This window comes from Chenopodium album, chromosome 24, assembly GCF_948465745.1.
Source record: "Chenopodium album chromosome 24, dcCheAlbu1.1, whole genome shotgun sequence".
Lineage (NCBI taxonomy): Eukaryota > Viridiplantae > Streptophyta > Magnoliopsida > Caryophyllales > Amaranthaceae > Chenopodium > Chenopodium album.
The window spans coordinates 1584787-1604328 of record NC_137857.1 but is presented as its reverse complement, the minus strand read 5'-3'; the positions used below and the strand labels follow the sequence as shown (position 1 = coordinate 1604328).

Sequence of the window (19542 nt, the reverse complement as noted above, 5' to 3'; positions counted from 1 at the left end):
TTGAAAACTAAAAACAAAAAGGTGAAACTATTTTATTTTTTTTATTTAAAATTTTTTTTTAAAAAAAGAATTTCCAAACAGGGCCTCAAGCTTTTCACTAATTTCACATTAAAATTCATAAAGACCAAATTGCCCTTCTTTTTTCACGGCATTAGTACAATTTTAGCTACTTCGTATGAACAACACTGTGCTGCTTCTTCACTCTTCAGTAACGCCCCAAAACTACCATCTAAATTTGGAGGAGGTAATTTGTTTTCCCCATTATTAAATCTTCAAATTTTGGGAAGTTTATGTTGTATTTAGGGTTTGTAAATCTGAGTTCTAATTTGTCTATCTGAAATTTAATCAAGTATTTGTTGAATTTTGATTTTATTGGGTTTTTGTTTTGATTGTTATTGTGATTATTGTTTTGGGAACATAAAAAATATGTCTAATTAATCTTGATTATGAGATTATCTTGGTAGTTCTAGAAAATTATGTATGTATTTTAGAACAAATAAAAAAAAAATAAATAAAAAAATAAAAAAAATTGGTTCCACTGTCAAAAAAATGTAGGTGACTTTGATAGAAATTGGCCTTTTGTTATGGAATTTCTTATTGGATGCCTCCATTAGGAACCGTAACTGCATCGCGTAACAATGGTGAACCTTCATGGTGATGGATACCTCCCTTAATACAATGCCTCTTTCTCTTTATTAAGTGAGGAATAAATGCTCAAAAGAGGCATTGTATTAAGGGACGGAGGGAGTATTGACATTGCCGTAGATATTGGAAATCATTGTTAACTGAAAAGTGGCAAACTGGCGATAGAGAACTATACTAGATTGTGTTAACCGTACCATCTAGTTCAAGATATAATAGGACTATAGAAGCAATCTTAATTGCCTTATCTTGCTGGTAAAAACCTAGTTTTGTGTTGTAACTTTGATGTATTTGTATGCTATTCACGAGATACAAGCGGGACTTTGTAAATTTTGGACTTCATGATACTTATCCCACAAGTATAGAGATATGGTATTGTGGCATTTTTTCTTGGAAAAACTATTTGAAAAAACAAGTACTTTTTTGATAGAAATTAAATGCATAGTGCTTCTTTTTTGGCAAAATTAGCTAGTTTGATCAAGCCGTTTCCAGTCCCGTGGGCTTTTTTAGAAGGACAAATAACATGCTACCAGTGCACTCATGTAAATGCTGACACCATTGCAGGAAGGGAGAACTACCTGACTGGGCAAGCAACTTATTGCTGAAAAATGGTCAAAGTGTAAAGATTGAAAAGGTATGGTCGGAGTACCTTTTTTTTTTTTTTTTTTTTTTTGGAATTTCAGAACTTCAGATGGCTGTAACGTTGTAACAGAACATTGGATCTTGATGATTTCAAGATTACTCATATTTCAGATTTTTAAGTGAATTCTGCTTGTATTTGATGGTCTTATAGGGGGTGTACCATAGAACAATATGGAGGATCATCCTCCTGTTAATAGCCCAAGAAGAGTTCTCAGCCTGTCGAGGAAAAGGAAAGGTGTTGGCTCCTCCCTGAGTGTTGATAATAAGGCTTCTGGATTGGGTGTATCTGGTCAGCATGGTCCAAAACCAGCTGAAGTATATGGCTTTGTGGGTTCTATAACAACTATTGTTGCAACAGGTATATTTGATATTCGTGTCATTGTCTCGTGGAGTATTTTGTTTGTGCTTCGATTGGGATTCATGGTATAAATAAATCTGCTGAGATCTGCATGTGTTGTACTTTTTTGTTTTCATTCACTTACAGAACTTTTGTTACATTTGTTGAGAAGCTATATTCTTCATATGGGCATATGTTCCTGAGCACTGGTTGCATTCTATTGGGATCTTCTAGTCTTCTACTATCCTAGCAGGTGAGCTGTGCTCTTCTTATACTTTGACTCTAAATAAACCAACCATTTAATATATAAGAGCAGCCTCTACTGTTTATCAAGCAATGCTTCCCTGGCTTGCAAGTCTACACTTTATAGGGGTGAGGAGGGAAGCGGGCGGGGGCTGGGGAGGAGGGGATTCGTCTTCTTATTGGAAACAGAAACAATTAAACAGAGGCATAACTGGTCACAGAGGAGTTGCAACCTTACAAAAAAATGGTTTTTTGACACTGAAGGATGCAGATCATTGTAAAAATTCCCCTTGTCTTGGTGCATCAAGCCTCAGGCATTGTATAACAAATACTGTGCTGGCCAGCAGGTTAAAAATCTTCTTTCACTGCTTCTTGACTTTGTTGGTTACACTTTAATTATGCTATTGAACTTGCTCCCCATGCATTGGTGCTTGGTCTTTTGGAGTTCTAGACTTCTAGTGCTATCCTTTTTGGGATTTTTGCCCTGATTAACTACTGTTGTTTGTCAACCTATTTGGCAATATGATGATGATTAAGTTTGTTTCGCATTCTAGGTACTGGGCTGTAGCTGTACCAACTTATTGTATGGTCATAATAGTCTTGGGACTGGCATTTTATATAGGCCTTAACTTTATGGCAACTCCTTCTCCAACCTCCTTAAATGTGATTTATGGTAAGCTAATTCTGGAACCTCAATATCTTGAATGTTTTCCTTACACCTGCATTGTTGAGAACTTGAGATCAGACATGACTTTTAGTGCTGTATTGCATGACAGATGAGCACAGCAGAGAGCCACAAATTTTCAACACATCAACTGTTGAAGATGATCAGCCTATTGAACCTATCTCGGATATTGGCATCAACCAAATTAATGAGCTTATGTTTAGAGATTTGAAGTGACAAATGTTTATGTTGACATATGTGGACTAAACGTTGAAAATGTATGGTAAGCGGTTTTGCTTATAGCACATTGCCTTGCTTGTCTGATTAGTTAAATAATTGTAAGGCTAACTCGTAATAACATCAAGGGCTCAGTAACATATATGTATGCTCTTTTCTGCCTCTACAGTCTACACACATAAATGAATATAAGAATTCTTTTTCTAAACCTTTGAAGTAAAGAATTTCCCTCTGCATGAGTTGGATCAGTGATATCTTTAGGATTTTTTGCATGCTTGAGGGATTAATAATATATTACATTTATACTCCTGCTAACTCAGAAGTAGTTTTAAATTGAATTCTAAAATCAAACTAAAATGAGTATAATTTTGGTGGGGGGCTTTCTTTTTTTTTTTTTTTTTTTTTTTTTTTTAATATTTATTTATTTAGGGGGGTGGGGGGGGGGGGGGGTGCAGGGCAGTGGAACATTATCGAGGTTCAAGCTCAGATAATACTGAATCAAGATTAGAAAAATACAAATGTTGTGAGCATGGAGTTGCCTGACTTAGCTCTGCATCTGGTTTGGTGGAATACGCCGGCCTTTTTGGAATCATAATGTGTTCATTTTTGTTATTGAGAATGGCTGAAATTTCCAACATGGATGGTCTATCCTCCTGCTTTTCTTGAACGCATAGTAGAGCAACTTGCATACATCTCATTAGCTTATATTTTGAATTTGAATCGTATAATGATGGATCCGCAAACTCCTTGCATTCATCTTCTTTCCACAATTCATATGCCTATTCAACAACCATATATATTTTCAAAATTAGATTTTTCATATACAGGATTTAAATCTCACTATATAACTTAGCTGGCTGCTTAATTACTTACATATTCCAAGAGGTTGTATCCTTCATTAGCACCATAGAATTGGTTATTTCTCTTACCACTTATGATTTGTAGCAGCAGCACTCCAAAGCTATAAACATCATGTTTTCTTGAGTATACTCCTTGTTTTATGTACTCCGGAGGGACATATCCACTGCCAAAATATGATTAATTTGTTCAGAGTATAACCTGAATAATTGGTGAATAACAAGAATACAAGCATAACCATATACTCACTATGTTCCTACAATCTTGCTTGTATTTGCTTCATATTCATCTGTTTGGAATATTCTTGCCAGGCCAAAGTCTGAAATCTTAGGATTTAAATCTTTGTCAAGTAAAATGTTACTAGCTTTTAGATCTCGATGTATGATCGTTAGCCTTGAGTATTCTTGCAGGTACAAAAGGCCTTGAATAATTCCTTCAATGATGTGAGCACGCTTTCCCCAGTCAAGCTGCAAACTTTTCACAGGATCTGTAATGATTTGAAAGACACAGAAGAATCAATAAGCTGGCAGAACCTTATGTCGATGTTTTCAGCAGTTCACTGACTAGATTTGTTGTCATCGGTGAACTTAGTCAAACAAAAGCTATACCGAAGAGATAATAATCCAAGCTGCTATTTGGAAGGTATTCATAAATAAGCATCTTTTCTTCTCTTTCCACGCAAAATCCCATCACCTTAACTAAGTTTATATGCTGAAGTCCTGCAGTGAGCATAACTTCATTCTTGAACTGCTCAAATCCTTGGCGTGATGCTTTTGAAAGTCTCTTTACTGCAATTTCCTGTCCTGTCTTTAATTTTCCCTGTAATAGAGGATAAGATGTTACTTAGGCTGTATTTTATGGGAAGGATGAGGAGGGAAATTACTTTTTCTCGAAAGAATTTTCCATTCAACCAAACACAGCCTTATTCGCTTATGAGAATCAAATTGACCTGACCTACACTATTGGTTTCAGTTTTTTCTATGTTTTGGTAGGTATTTCCTCTCCCTCTATCCCTGAGACAAAGAGTTAAAAATATACTCTGATAATCTAAGACTCAGATACTGATTACTGAAGCAATGCGTAGTTTGCATACCTTGTAAACTGGTCCATACCCACCCTCTCCAAGCTTTTTGTGAAATGAAAATTTATCTGTGGCAGCATTTATATCCTTGAAATTGAATGCTTTCACGTCTGGTGAATCGTAACTGAAGTTTTGAGTGTCAGTCCTTACAGATCCTGTGAATACCGTACCCCAAACATAAATTTAAAATATAAATATGATTGTTTTGTTATCTTATAATAAAATCTCCTGATTTCCTAAATTCATGCTGCTAAGCCTGTCATGCTTTAACTGTACTTACTGGCGAAATTAAGCAGTCTTTCTCTGAGAAAATAGAAGATTAAACTGAAACAGCAGATACAGGCCACAGGAATCAACACCTTAACTAAAACCAGCCTTTTATTGAGCTGATTCCCACCTGCCATATCAGCTGATAAACATACTCCATGTTATTTTGTGTTTCTACATTTTTAACATATGAAATAAATTATTCAGAATGCTGTACCATACAATTTGAATTACCTGCAGCCTGAGAAAGAACCCAGTTATCATCATTAGCAACTTGAAAGACATTGTACCCACGAAGGCCTTTCTTCTTAGCATATGAAACCTTAGTTTTGATTGCTTCCACATCGTCGAACCCCACCCAGAAAGACCCAAATGAGCAAGTATTCTCGACATAAGTAGAGTTGTACAAGCTCTTAGCTGCATAACTCTTCACAAAGCTCTTGATCCATCGATAGCCCAGTGACCCATCTGAATTGATCCCTGGACCTGAAGCCGGAGCTCCAATCTGGTTATCCTTTGGATTTAGAAGGGTCCATACCCAGCCATGGTAAGGCATCCCTATCAAAATCTTGTTTGCTGGTAGACCTTTGCTGATCCATTGGTTAAGCCCATACTCAGTATTAGCATGGGGATTATAAGGGTCAAACAATGCAGCATGAGGGTGGGCAAATTTGTCCTTTTGGGGTACAAAATAATCAAATGAAAGCATATGAACCCAATCAAAGTTCCTTTGGATTGCGTCCACAGGGAAATCAACGACGAAAGAGCCATTCTTTTGATCATGATCAAAAGTAGAAATTGTAGGCAAGTAATGGATGCCCTTGCTTAAGATTAATCTTTTTTCATGAGGAGAACGATTTACAGCAGACCGCCACTCATCGAAGAGTTTTGCCATGTTTATGGAGTCAGAGGTGGTGTTGGGCAGAAAACAACAGATGTCTAACCCATTGAAACCATAAGTTAAGGCTGTTTGAATGGAGGAGTTGATAAAAGCTTTCCTAGAGGAAGAATTGGAGATCATAGATAAGAAAGTGTGTTTGATCTTGTGATCTCCTATGGAAAGAAGTGTTTGGATTGAAGGGTTTTTTCGTTTAACGGTGGAGGTGAACGAAGCGAAGTATTGGAGGTCGGATGGAGGGATGGAGACGTGGTAAGTGGTGGAGTTTAAGCCGGCGAAGCCACAATAGAGGTGGGTGAAGAGAGAAGAATCAATGTCAGGAGCCGGATTCGCACTCACTGTTAACCAGTAACCTGACCTGATCCATGATGTTTTAATTCCATCAGCTGCCTCGCCATAGTAGACTATAGTATAAATCAGTTGTACTAGAAATAGCAAGAATTTCATGAGATTGATAACTGTATATTCCATTGAAGCTTTACACAAGCTTAATAGTCTAGTCCACCATTCTTTAAAAGAGACAGGTTTAAGGACTTTGAAGTTAGTTGCCTACTTGCGTGTATTATTTTCCAATGTAATACTTGGAACAGGTGTATCCGTGTATAACATTGTGGGTAGTTATGAAAATTGCGCCATTACTATTTTTAGTTGAAAATTGCGCCATTACTATTTTTAGTTGAAAATCTTAAATAAATTGATCTGCATAGAAAGTAGAGTAGAAACTTCTAAGAAATCAATTTTTCAAGGCAAGACTAGTTTTTTAATTAAGCACGATTTATTTTTAGGTCTTGAACCCAAAATGCAAAGGAGCCTATTGGAAAACAGAACTTGAACATGCAAGTTCTCTAAGAAAATTACAATCCCTTTTATAATATTAAATCTCATTCTCTTTAAAACAATAAAAAAATATGGCTAATTAACTTCATTTTATGTTATAAAATTTCAAGTATGTCTCATGAAACCTAAATTTTCTTATGAATCAGGTTAGACACTTTGAGAATTTTTTTACACTCATACGGTCGCACCTCATTACCACTTTTTTTACTCGTAATGTTTTTTTTTTTTTTTTTTTTTTTACATATTAAATGTCTGTTCTCTTCAACATAATTTTAATTCAGTTTAGTTCCTAATTTCCTTCTTTTATAAATTATTCAGTTCAGCTCAGCTCCAATGTATTCAGTTTAGCTCAATAAATCAAAATTGGTCCTAACTCTTTTTTTTTTTTTTTGCATTTTTTTTCACCCTTGTCCATGCACAAATTTTTTTTTTTTTTTTTTTTTTTTTTGACAGAAGTCAATGCACAATTAATATATCTAATTATTAACATTGCAAAATCATAAAATTGAATATTAATAAAATTTACGTTGAAACGATTCAAACAGATTCCACATAGAGTCGGTTCATATTTACTTAATTTCAGTTCAGTTCAGTTCAACTTCACCCAGTTCAGTTCAGATCCGTAGATACTCCCTCCGTGTTTTTTTAAGTGATACATTTTCCATTTCCGGCCGTGTTTTTTTAAGTGATACATTTCCTTTTTTGGCAAAACAATACATTAAAATATTATGTCTCTCTCATCTCATGGTCCCCACCCAAACCCACTACTACTTTTTTCATTATATCTTTCCTCTCACATATATTACTTTTCAATAAACTATTAACCCCACTATCTTTCTTTAACAATTTTTTAATACTCCACTATCCCACTTACCTCTTATTTTATTTAAGTCAATTAAATTGCCTAAAACTATATGGCGGTCAATATGTATCACTTACAAAAATACGGAGGTAGTACGTTTTATCAACCTCATAAAGTTATAGAAAAGTAATGAAGGAAGTACATTCTCACTCTCATTTTATATTTCAACAAACCCCACTTACAGTTTTACTAGGTATTTTAACAAATTCTACTCAACGGCGTAAAATCACATGTAAAAATGTTGCATAAAAAATACGTCATACATTCAATTAGTGACGCTAATAACTGTATGTTTTTTGGTAAAAGATTGAATAAAAGTGTAAACTTGTGCACTTGTCTGCTGCATCAATGGCGTCGCCTTCACCATCAACAATCTCACCATTGTTAGTGCAACTCTGAGCTGCTTCTACTATAACGACGCCCTAATTACCGCCAAATCGCCTTCCACTCCTTCTTAGAGGTAATTTGTTTTTCCCCAAATTTAAACTTCCAGATTTCGCGCCGATTATGTTAGGGTTTTAGGGTTATGTAATCTGAATTCTATTTTGTTTATGTGCTTTTTAATTAAGTTTCTGTTGAATTGTGATTCTTTTTTGGTTTTTGTTTTGATTGGTATTGTTATTGTTGTTGATTTGGTAAATTGCTATCATAATTTCTGTCCAATTAATAGTGATTTTCTTTTTAGTTGTTACCGATTAAACCTATTTCAGAATGAACCAGAAATTAGGTTGTACAGAAGCCAAAAAAAAACAAAAAAAAAAACAAAAAAAAAAAAACAAAACCTTGCTCACTCTTACATGTAAGTGACTTTGATAAAATTGGCCTTTTGTTATGGAATATGGACTAGCATGTCAGGTGCTATTAGGGGCTGTAATCGTGTCGCGTAATAATGGTGAAAGATCTTGAATTTACAAATAGAAATGATCTCCTCATTGTTGCTATTGGGAGGTGCTGCAAAGGCTGAAATATATGGTGAAATGTGACCAGTAAGTGATTAGCAATTTGGGTCAACAGCTCAATTCTAGAAGCTCTGTTGTCCTCAATGTGGTATCAACTGCCAGATCAGCCTGCAGCACTTTATCGAGTTGTGGGGGGTTGTAAACTTTGTTACAAGTTTAATCAAGCATCAAGATTGGATTATTGTGTGCACAACAATTATTTGCTAAGTTACTGACAGTGCTACGGATTTTAAATATCATTGTTAACTGAAAACGACAAACTGGCAATAGAGAACGACACTTTGAAGTTTGAAGGAATTCAGATGGTAGCTAATTTAAAATGTTTTAGTGCGTGATGGAATAGAAACAATCTTGTTACCTTACCTAGCTGGTTAAAGTCTGTTTGTGTTGTAACTTTTATGTATTTGTATGCTACTAGTTTTGCTTTAATAGATGCAAGCTGGGACTTTGTAAAATATTGAACTCCATGATCCTTAACCTGCAAGTCCACATATATGGTTTTTTTTTTTATAATCATATTATGGAATTGTTTCTTGGAAAAAGTATACTCTGTACAAACATACTTTATTTGATAAAAAGGAATGCATGATCCTTTTTTTTTATTTTTATTTTTTTATTTTTTAATTTCTTATCTGGTAATCTTAGTTAGTTTGACCAAGCCCTTTCATGTCTAGTGGAATTGTCATTTGAGGGAAGTGACGTGTTTCTATTCATGCTAATGCTGACTTCAGGGTGCAGAAAGCGACTATGCAAGTAACTTATTGCTGAGGTAGAAGAGTATTAGATTCATATAGGTGCAGTACCTAACAGTCTTCAACTTAGGTTTACAGGTACGAGCTAATTTGATTCATAGGTGCAAGCAACTTTGTTTATGGGTGCGTACTAAACAAATCAAGGCTTAGGTTTCTGCAAGAACATTCTAGTTAGATATGTACTGTATTCTATTGATGGTGTTTCTGATCTGAATTTGTTAGGCAGCATATGCTAGCTGTTACATTTTATGATTTTCTGGTCTGAATTAGCTCTCATCTCCAAAATAGAACGCAGAAGGCCAAAACCAATTGTGATACTATCACCAAACACTATGATTAACAAAGTAGATTACTCACTACAGCAACCCTTATCCACTTAGACTTCCCCATCCCACTGCTCTTTCAACCCATTTCCTCCAAATCAACTGAGGATCCAAACTTTGTCCTGTAAATCTCAGTGGCATTTCTAAGCCGACAATCCTCTTTATATTCCCTCAATGTATGTATTTGAAGCTTCTGGAGCAGTATGAAGTAGGGGAATGTATTGGCATATAAGGTGCTCCATGACTGCACCAAGCAAGTATAAGACTGGTGAAAGACCCTTTATAAAAAATTGATTTAAAAAAGAGAAACAAGTGTGAGGAGAGAGATATGGGCATATGGCTGCTTGTCTTCAAGGGTCATAGCCTAATAGGAGAATTGTGGGAACTATGCCGATAAAAAGTTTATGACCTCCTTTCGGTGGGCCCAGTTTGCTTGTAAAGGGAGATAGAAATAGGCAGGTAGGTTACTTTTAGGGGTATTGAATGGGAATGCGGGGTTTGATATGTTGCGTGGTAATTCGTGAGGTCTCTTTTCTGATTTTTGAGCTGAATTTGAGCAATGAGGTGACAAATTTAGAGGGTGTGAGATATTGGGACATTTGGGAGATACGAGCCAATTTGAATGAGAGAAGAATCTGATAATTTGATGATGATGCTACATGGGTAGTTGTAGATGATGTTGTTTAAGAAGTATCAAATTTGGCTTTTGTGATGCTGATATGGAGCAACTTGGTTCATATGGAAATATTTTTATTTAAATTATGTTGATTATTCTATTATAGATCACTCTTTTAAATGTTTTGGATTTGCTTTTTGTGAAAGTTTAATAAAAGCATGAAGAACATGTAATTATGTAAATTATCACAATTGTAAATGATCATGGTATACAAACGAAAAAGTTAGAGAGATTATAACAGTTGATGTTTGCTCCTCCTTTTTCTTCCTGTTAGAATTATAAAGAAATATGAATGAAGGAAGTTTTCTTTAATATAATGACAAGCAGATTGATTATGTAGACTGTGAGTCTGTGACTACAGCTGCACTGACAGCTTAGTAGCTTATCATCTGTATTGCTCTGTATTCTTTACCTTTTTATTGGAAGTTCAGATGGTTGTAAATAGGTAACAGAACGCGGATCTTGATGATTTCAAAATTGCTCATATTTTAGATACGTAAGTGAATTCAGCTTGTATTTGATGGGTCTGATAGGTGGTGTACCAAAGAACAAGATGGAGGATCCTCCTCCTGTTAATAGCCCAAGAAGAGTTCTCAGCCTATCAAGGAAAAGGAAAGGTGCTGGCTCTTTCTTAAATGTTGATAATAAAGCTTCTGGATTGGGTGTATCTGGTCAACATGGTCCAAAACCAGCTGAAGTATATGGCTTTGTGGGTTCTATAACAACTATTGTTGCAACAGGTACAGTTAACCGTCGTGTCATTGTCTCATGGATTATTCTGCTTGTGATTTGTTTGAGCTTCTTGAAATAAATAAATCTGCTGAGATCTGCATATGTTGTGTTCTTTTTTCTTGGTATTTACTAACAGAACTTTTGTTATATTTGTTTAACAGCTATATTCTTCATATGGGCATATGCTCCTGAGCATTGGTTGCATTCTATTGGGATCTTCTACTATCCTAACAGGTGAGCTGTGCACTTCTTAAACTTTGACTGTAAATAAACTAAGCATAATCTATAAGAGCACCCTCTACTACCTCATCTAGCAATGCCTCCATGGCTTAAACAGAGGCATACGAGCTCTCAGAAGAAGAGTTAAAACCTTACTAGGAAAGGATTTTTTTAGTATGGCAGCAAAGAACGCAAGTCATCGTGTTCTTTATCCCCTTGCCTTGAAACCCTTGATGCATCAAGCCTTAGGCATTGGAGAACAAATACTGTGTTGGCAAGCAAGTTAATAGTCTACTTTTAATGCTGCTTGACGAGTGTTGGTGACACTATAACCTTGCTATTGAACCTGCTGCACATGCATCAGTGCATGGTCATTTAGAGTTCTAGTGCTATCCTTTGTGTGATTTCAGTTAAGAGTTTCAAGTTCTACGGTTCTACCACAGTTGAACGCCAACCTATATGGAAATATGCTAATGTTTGTTTCTCATTCTAGGTACTGGGCTGTAGCTGTACCAACGTATTGCATGGTCATTATAGTCTTAGGACTGGCATTTTATATAGGCCTCAACTTTATGGCAACTCCTTCCCCAACTTCCTTGAATGTGATTTACGGTAAGCCAACTTTTCCTGCTGGAAACCAAGTCAAACTTCCCTGAATGTTTCCTCTATCCTGCATTGTAGAGATTAGTTATGACTTTTAATGCTGTTTTGCTTGACAGATGAGCACAGCAGAGACCCACAAAGTTATATGACATCAACTGTTGAAGATGATCAGCCTATTGAACCTTTCTCGGATATTGGCATCAACCAAATAAATAAGCTTATGTTTAGAGACTTGAAATGACAATTGTATATGTTGACATCAGTGGACTAAGTCGTCTCATGTAGATAATATCTGGGTAAGTGGTTTTGCTGATAGCCCATTGCATTGCTTGGCTGATTATTGTAGTATTTGTGTGAATGTGAAGGTAGGCTGTGTTAATTTGTTGAAGGCCAACTCTCAATAACATTGAGTGATCAGTAACATGTAAGCATGCTCTTTTCTGCCTTTTGCTACATGCATGAATGAATGAATGAAGTAAGGATTCTTTTTTAGAGTTATTGAATTAAAAGAGTTGCCTCTGCTTGATTTAGATTAGTGATATCTTGCATGCTTGAGGGACTAATTATACATTACATTTATAATCCTGCTAACTCAAAATAAGTTTAGCATTAATTCTACAAAACAAACGGAAATTGAGGAGAATCAGGGGAAATAGAACATTATCGAGGTTCAAGCTCAGATATTACTGAATCATAATTAAAATTATTCAGATGTTGCGAGCATGGAGTTGGCTCCGCATCTGCATCTGGTTTGGTAGAAAAGGCCGGTCTTTTTGGGATCATAATGTGTTCAATTTCGTTATTGAGAATGGCTGAAATCTCCAGCATGGATGGTCTGTCTTCCTGCTTTTCTTGAACACATAATAGAGCAATTTGCATACATCTCATTAGCTTATATTTGATATTTGAATCGTCTAATGCTGCATCCACAAACTCCATACCTTCATCTTGTTTCCACAACTCATATGCCTGATAAATTCATTTAACAACCATAGAAGTTATGTCTGATATATGTGAAATATATAGATTTTTCATATACAGAAATCAGCCACTAGATAAATTATGCTGCCTAATGACTTACATATTCCAAGAGGTTGTATCCTTCATTAGCACCGTAGAATTGGTTATTTCTCTTACCACTTATGATTTGTAGCAGCAGCACTCCAAAGCTATAAACATCATGTTTTCTGGAGTATACTCCTTGCTTCACATACTCCGGAGGGACATATCCACTGCCAAAATATGATTAGTTTGTTCCGAGTATAACCTAAATAATTGGTAAATAACAAGAATACAAGCATAACCATATACTCACTATGTTCCTACAATCTTGCTTGTATTTGCTTCATATTCGTCTGTTTCGAATATTCTAGCCATGCCAAAGTCTGAAATTTTAGGATTTAAATCTTTGTCAAGTAAAATATTACTAGCCTTTAGATCTCGATGAATGATCGTTAGCCTCGAGTATTCTTGCAGGTACAGAAGGCCTTGAATAATTCCTTCAATGATGTGAGCACGAATTTCCCAGTCGAGCTGTAAACTTTTCTCAGGATCTGCAACATTTTAAAAGACACAGAAAGGAAACTATAAGCTGGAAGAACACTATGGTTATGCTCACTAGCTAGATTTGCTGTCATCATAAAACTTAGTTGAACAACAGCTATACCGAAGAGGTAGAAATCCAAGCTGCTATTTGGAAGGTATTCGTAAATAAGCATCTTTTCTTCTCTTTCCACGCAAAATCCCATCACCTTAACCAAGTTTACATGTTGAAGTCTTGCAGTGATTATTACTTCATTCTTGAACTGCTCAAATCCTTGCTTTGATGCTTTTGAAAGTCTCTTAACTGCAATTTCCTGTCCTGTCTTTAATTTGCCCTAGAAATGAGGATAAGACTATGTTTAGGCTGTATTTAAATGAAGGGACGAGGAGGGAAAATGCTATTCTAGAAAGGATTTCTTTCCAACCAAACACAACCTTATTCGCTTATTAGAAGGAAAAAAATTTGACATGATCTCCATTATTGGTTTCAAAAACTTCTATGTTTCTAGAGGTATTTCTTCTCCGTCTTTCCTCAGACACACGCATAAAAAAGCAGTATACTCCTATAATCTAAAATGACACAATGTGTAGTTTGTATACCTTGTAGACTGGTCCGTATCCACCCTCTCCAAGCTTCTTGTAAAATGAAAAATTATCTGTGGCCTCATTAATATCCTCAAAACCGAATGCTTTTACATCAGGTGAATCATAACTGAAGGTTCAAGTGTCTGTTGTTATAGATCCTATAAACACAGCACCTGAACAGAAATTAGAGGAATAAAAATGATTATAATCTTAATATCATGAGATTGTTTTGTCATCTCCTAGAATCAAATGATCTCCAAAATTTATTCTGCCAAACCTGTCATACTTTAACTGTACTTACTGCCATAATTAAGAATTCTTGCTCTGAGAATATAGAAGATTAAGCTGAGACAGCAGATAATGGCTACAGGAACCAACACCTTTACTAAAAGTAGCCTTTTATTGAGCTGATTCCCACCTGCTATTTCAGCTGATAAATGTATTCCATGTTATTGTGCCACTACAGTATGAAATAGGAGATAAATCATTCAGAATGATATACTAACAATTTGAATTACCTGCAGCCTTAGAGAGGACCCAGTTATCGTCGTTACCAACTTGATAGACATTGTACCCGCGAAGGCCTTTCTTCTGAGCATACGAAACCTTGGTTTTAATTGCATCCACATCGTTGAAGCCTACCCAGAAAGACCCAAAAGAGCAAGTATTCTCAACATATGTAGAGTTGTACACAATCTTAGTCGCATAACTCTTCACATAGTTCTTGATCCATTGGTAACCCAATGACCCATCTGGATTGATTCCTGGACCTGAAGCTGGAGCTCCAATCTGGTTATCTTTTGGATTTAGAAGGGTCCATACCCAGCCATGGTAAGGCATCCCTATCAAAATCTTGTTTGCTGGTAGACCTTTACTTATCCATTGGTTGAGGCCATAGTCAGTACAAGCATGAGGATCATAAGGGTCATACAATGCAGCATGAGGGTGAGCAAATTTGTATTGTTCGGGCACAAAATAATCAAATGACATCATATGAACCCAATCAAAGTTCCTCTGGATTGCATCCACAGGGAAATCAACTATGACGGTACCATCCTTTTGATCATGATCAAAAGTAGAGGTTGTAGGCAAGTAATGGATGCCCATGCTTAAGATTAATCTTTTATCAGAATGATCTACTGCAGACCGCCACTCATCGAAGAGTTTTGCCATGTTTAAGGAATCAGAGGTGGTGTTGGGCAGAAAACAACAGATATCTAACCCATTAAAACCATAACTTAAGGCTGTTTGAATGGAGGAGTTGATGAAAGACTTCCTAGAGGAAGAGTTGGAGATCATAGATAAGAAAGTGGGTGTAATACTGTGATCTCCTATGGAAAGAAGTGTTTGGATTGTAGGGTTGTTGCGTTTGACAGTGTTTGTGAACGAAGCAACATATTGTACATCAGATGAAGGGATGGAAAGTTGGTAAGTGGTGGAGTTTATGCCCGCGAAAGCACAATAGAGGTGGATGAAGAGAGAAGAATCAACATCAGGAGCCGGAAACTCGCTAACTGTTAACCAGTAACCTGACTTGATCCAAGATCTGTCAAATTTATCAGTTGCATCGCCATAGTAGGCTAATGTATGAATCAATTGCACTAGTAATAGCATGAATTTCATTAGTTTGTTAATTGTAAAACCCATTGAAACTTTCAAGTCAGTTGTGGATTGTCTTCCTAATTAATACTTCGTACAAAGGTACGATTGTACAATCATATTGCAATTAAGGAGAGCAAGTCTAATTGTCCTTCACATGAATTAATTCAATTACATGACTTGTTTTTTTCCTTGACTCAGTCTTTTATACTGTTCTAGAGACTTGTCATCAATCAAATATCTAAAGCTAATTTGAAATTAACTTGTACTATTATACAACTAACTTGCAATTTCACTTTCGAGTAAATTGTACAGTTCTCTAGAGTTCATTCATAATCTACTACTTCATACTCCCTCCGTCCCTTAATACAATGCCTCTTTTGAGCATTTATTCCTCACATGATAAAAAGAAAGAGGCATTGTATAAAGGGACGGAGGAAGTAGTTTCCAATTACTTTCGAATTGGCACCAAACTAAGTAGGGGTAAGATAGACTCCAAAACCTTGTCACCTACATGCTCTTCATGAATGATGCGTCTCAGGACTCGCAACTATAGAGACAAACTTTGAGCATTAATTCACATCAAAGCATGTAATTTTTGGGATTTTGATCCATTCATTTTAATTTGCACTTTTTAGGCTATGTTCACAGTTCACTTCACCTTATTATTAATGAGCTGAAAAGTAATGTCCGTCGTGTAGCTTGATTTTAAGAAACCAATGCAGCTTGTAATCGGGTAAATTGACTATTTAAAGGCATATTGGATGGTTTTATCCACCCAAATGGGCTCCCAAAGGGTATTAGGGTCAATGGTAATCATCTCGGCGATTGTTATTTCCAGTCCAAAAAAGTCAAAAATTGTCAAAATTGAAAGCTATTATCCACGCTTTTTGAAGATTTTTGGAGGTTATGGGGCCCGGTGGCGGAAAGTGTTGAGATTCTAGGGAATACATCTCAAGGTCATATAATACCGTTTGGAACCATATATGACCATTATATATTGTCATAGATGTCCGTGGTGTAGCTTGATTTTATGAAATCGGTGCAAGTTGTAATCAGGAAAATTGACTGTTTAAAAGCATATTGTATGGTATTATCGACCCAAACGGGCTCCCGGAGGATTTTAGGGTTCATAGTAATCATTTCGGCAATTGTCATTTCCGGCCAAAAAAAGTCAAAAATTGTCAAAATTGAAGGCTATAGTCCACACTTTTTGAGGAATTTCGGAGGTTACGGGGCCCAGTGGCGAAAAGTGTTGAGATCCTACGGGATACATCTCAAGGTCATATAATGTTGTTTGGATCTATATATGACCATTACATGTCATCATAAATGTCCGTGGTGTAGCTTGATTTTATGAAATCAGTGCAAGTTGTAATCGGGTAAATTAACTTTTTAAAAGCATATTGGATGGTTTTATCCACCCAAATGGGCTCCCAGAGGGTATTAGGTCAATGGTTATCATCTCGGCAATTATTATATCCAACCCAAAAAAAAGTAAAAAATTGTCAAAATTGAAATCTATTATCCACGCTTTGGAGGAATTTGAGAGGTTACGGGCCTGGTGGCGAAAAGTATTAAGATCCTAGGGGATACATCTCAAGGATATATAATGTCATTTGGAACCATATATGACCATTATATGTTATCATAAATGTCCGTGGTGTAGCTTGATTTTATGAAATCAATGCAAGTTGTAATCGGGATAAATCGACTACTTAAAGGCATATTGGATGGTTTTATCAACCCAAATGGGCTCCCGAAGGAAATTAGGGTCCATGGTAATCATCTCGGCAATTGTAATTTCCGGCCCAAAAAAGTCAAAAATTGTCAAAATTGAAGCTATTATCCACGCTTTTTTGGGAATTTAGGAGGTTTCGGGACCCGGCGTCGGAATGTCTTGAGATGCTAGGGGATACATCTCGGGATCATATAAAAACGTTTGGAACCATATATGACAATTATATGTTGTCAAAAATGTCCGTGGTGTAGTTTGATTTTATGAAATCAGTGCAAGTTGTAATCGTGTAAATTGACTGTTTAAAGGCATATTGGATGGTTTTATCCACCGAAATGGGCTCCCAGAGGGTATTAGGGACTAAGGTAAAGATCTTGGCAATTTTGATTTCCGGGCGAAAAAAATTCAAAAAATTCCAAAATTGAAGGCTATTATTCACGCTTTTTGAGGAATTTCGGAGGTTACGGGGTCCGGTGGCGAAAAATTTTGAGATCCTACGGGAGATATCTCTAGGTCATATAATGCCGTTTGGAACCATATATGACCATTATATGTTGTCATAAAAGTCCGTGGTGTAGCTTGATTTTATGAAATCGGTGCAAGTTGTAATCGAGTAAATTGACTTTATAAAGGCATATTGGATGGTTTTATCAAACCAAATGGGCTCCCGGAAGGTATTAGGGACCATGGTAAACATCCCGGCAATTTGTATTTTCTGGCGAAAAGTGTTGATATCCTAAGGGATACATCTCAAGGTCATATAATGCCATTTGCAACCATATATGATCTTTATATGTTGTCTTAAATATCCATTGCGTAACTTGATTTTATGAAATCCATGCAATTTCTAATCGGGTAAATTGACTGTTTAAATAAATATTGGATGGTTTTAACTACCCAAATGGGCTCCTGGAGGGTACTAGGGTCCATGGTAATCATTTAGGCAATTTTAATTTCCGGCCCAAAAAAAGTCAAAAATTGAAGCCAATTATCCATGCTTTTTGAGAAATTTTGGAGGTTTCGGGATCTGGTGTCCGAAAGTCTTGAGATGCTAGGGAATACATCTTGGGCTGATATAATGACATTTGGAACCATATATGACCATTATATGTTGTCAAAAATGTCCGTGGTGTAGCTTGATTTTACGAAATCAGTGCAAGGTTGTAACCAAGTAAATTGAATGTTTAAAGGCATATTGGATGGTTTTATCCACCCAAATGGGCTCCCGAGGATATTAGGTCCATAGTAATCATCTCTGTAATTGTTATTTCCGGCCCAAAAAAGTCAAAAATTGTCAAAACTGAAGGCTATTATCCACGCTTTTTGAAGAATTTTGGAGGTTTCGAGACCCGGCGTCGGAATGTCTTGAGATGCTAGGGGATACATCTCGGGGTCATATAGAAACGTTTGGAACTATATATGACCATTATATGTTGTCAAAAATGTCCGTGATGTAGTTTGATTTTATGAAATCAGTGCAAGTTGAAATCGGGTAAATTGACTGTTTAAAGGCATATTGGATGGTTTTATCCACCCAAATGGGCTCCCAGATGGTATTAGGGACCATGGTAAACATCTCGGCAATTTTGATTTCCAGGCGAAAAAAATTCAAAAAAATTTAAAATTGAAGGTTATTATTCACGTTTTTTGCAGAATTTCGGAGGTTACGGGGGCCGGTGACGAAAAGTGTTGAGATCGTAAGGGATTTACTCAAGGTCATATAATTCCGTTTGGAACCATCTATATGACCATTATATGGTGTCATAAATGTCTGTGGTGTAGCTTGATTTTATGAAATCAGTGCAAGTTATAATCGGGTAAATTGATTGTTTAAAGACTTATTGGATGGATTTATCCACCCAAATGGGTTCCCGGAGGGTATTAGGGTCCATGGTAATCATCTCGGCAATTGTTATTTTCGGCCCAAAACAAGTCAAAAATTGAAGACTATTATCCACGCTTTTTTAGGAATTTTGGAGGTTTCGGGACCTGGTGTCCGAAAGTCTTGATATGCCTGGGAATACATCTCGGGCTCATATAATGACGTTTGGAACCATATATGATCATTATATGTTGTCAAAAATGTTCGTGGTGTAGCTTGATTTTATGAAATCAGTGTAAGTTGTAACTGGGTAAATTGAATGTTTAAAGGCATATTGGATGGTTTTATCCACCCAAATGGGCTCCCGGAGGATATTAGGGTTCATGGTAAACATCTCGGCAATTTTTATTTTCGGGTGAAAAAA

The 19542-nt window shown here is 36.2% G+C and overlaps 4 protein-coding genes and 1 pseudogene across 7 annotated transcripts; 2 read left to right on the top strand and 3 right to left on the bottom strand.

The window, feature by feature from the left end:
* Positions 1–1910: 1910 nt before the first annotated feature.
* Positions 1911–4669, top strand: LOC145610283 (uncharacterized). Of its 2 annotated transcripts, none has more exons than XM_081665601.1 (4): positions 1911–2211; positions 2419–2537; positions 2623–2811; positions 4034–4669. In XM_081665601.1, the coding sequence occupies exons 1-3, from the start codon at positions 1958–1960 to the stop codon at positions 2763–2765; spliced, it is 516 nt and encodes a 171-aa protein (XP_081521727.1). In that variant the 5' UTR covers positions 1911–1957; the 3' UTR covers positions 2766–2811; positions 4034–4669. The 2 variants fall into 2 exon arrangements, with proteins under 2 accessions (XP_081521727.1, XP_081521728.1); XM_081665602.1 differs by having other exon boundaries at positions 1923–2211; positions 2641–2811; positions 4034–4665.
* On the bottom strand, positions 3233–5108 carry LOC145612701 (G-type lectin S-receptor-like serine/threonine-protein kinase At1g67520). Its single transcript, XM_081668008.1, has 6 exons — positions 4985–5108; positions 4717–4880; positions 4232–4442; positions 3873–4110; positions 3639–3789; positions 3233–3544 (listed from the first exon to the last, which is right to left on the bottom strand). Exons 1-6 carry the CDS (start codon positions 5106–5108, stop codon positions 3233–3235), a joined length of 1200 nt encoding a protein of 399 aa, XP_081524134.1.
* On the bottom strand, positions 4860–6340 carry LOC145612700 (class V chitinase pseudogene; annotated as a pseudogene).
* Positions 6341–7874: 1534 nt separating this feature from the next.
* LOC145610284 (phosphatidylinositol N-acetylglucosaminyltransferase subunit P-like) lies at positions 7875–15714 on the top strand. 3 transcript variants are annotated; one of them, XR_014106263.1, is made up of 7 exons: positions 7875–8028; positions 10812–11018; positions 11172–11244; positions 11723–11841; positions 11949–12128; positions 13309–13532; positions 14484–15714. XR_014106263.1 is itself a non-coding variant. In XM_081665604.1 (6 exons), exons 3-6 carry the CDS (start codon positions 10832–10834, stop codon positions 12071–12073), a joined length of 504 nt encoding a protein of 167 aa, XP_081521730.1. In that variant the 5' UTR covers positions 7875–8028; positions 9259–9357; positions 10812–10831; the 3' UTR covers positions 12074–13227. The 3 variants fall into 3 exon arrangements, 2 of the variants coding, with proteins under 2 accessions (XP_081521730.1, XP_081521729.1); XM_081665604.1 differs by lacking the exons at positions 13309–13532; positions 14484–15714 and adding an exon at positions 9259–9357 and having other exon boundaries at positions 11949–13227; XM_081665603.1 differs by lacking the exons at positions 13309–13532; positions 14484–15714 and having other exon boundaries at positions 11949–13226.
* On the bottom strand, positions 12493–15582 carry LOC145612699 (cysteine-rich receptor-like protein kinase 10). Its single transcript, XM_081668007.1, has 7 exons — positions 14478–15582; positions 14257–14389; positions 13975–14086; positions 13499–13709; positions 13148–13385; positions 12914–13064; positions 12493–12801 (listed from the first exon to the last, which is right to left on the bottom strand). Exons 1-7 carry the CDS (start codon positions 15580–15582, stop codon positions 12493–12495), a joined length of 2259 nt encoding a protein of 752 aa, XP_081524133.1.
* Positions 15715–19542: the final 3828 nt, after the last annotated feature.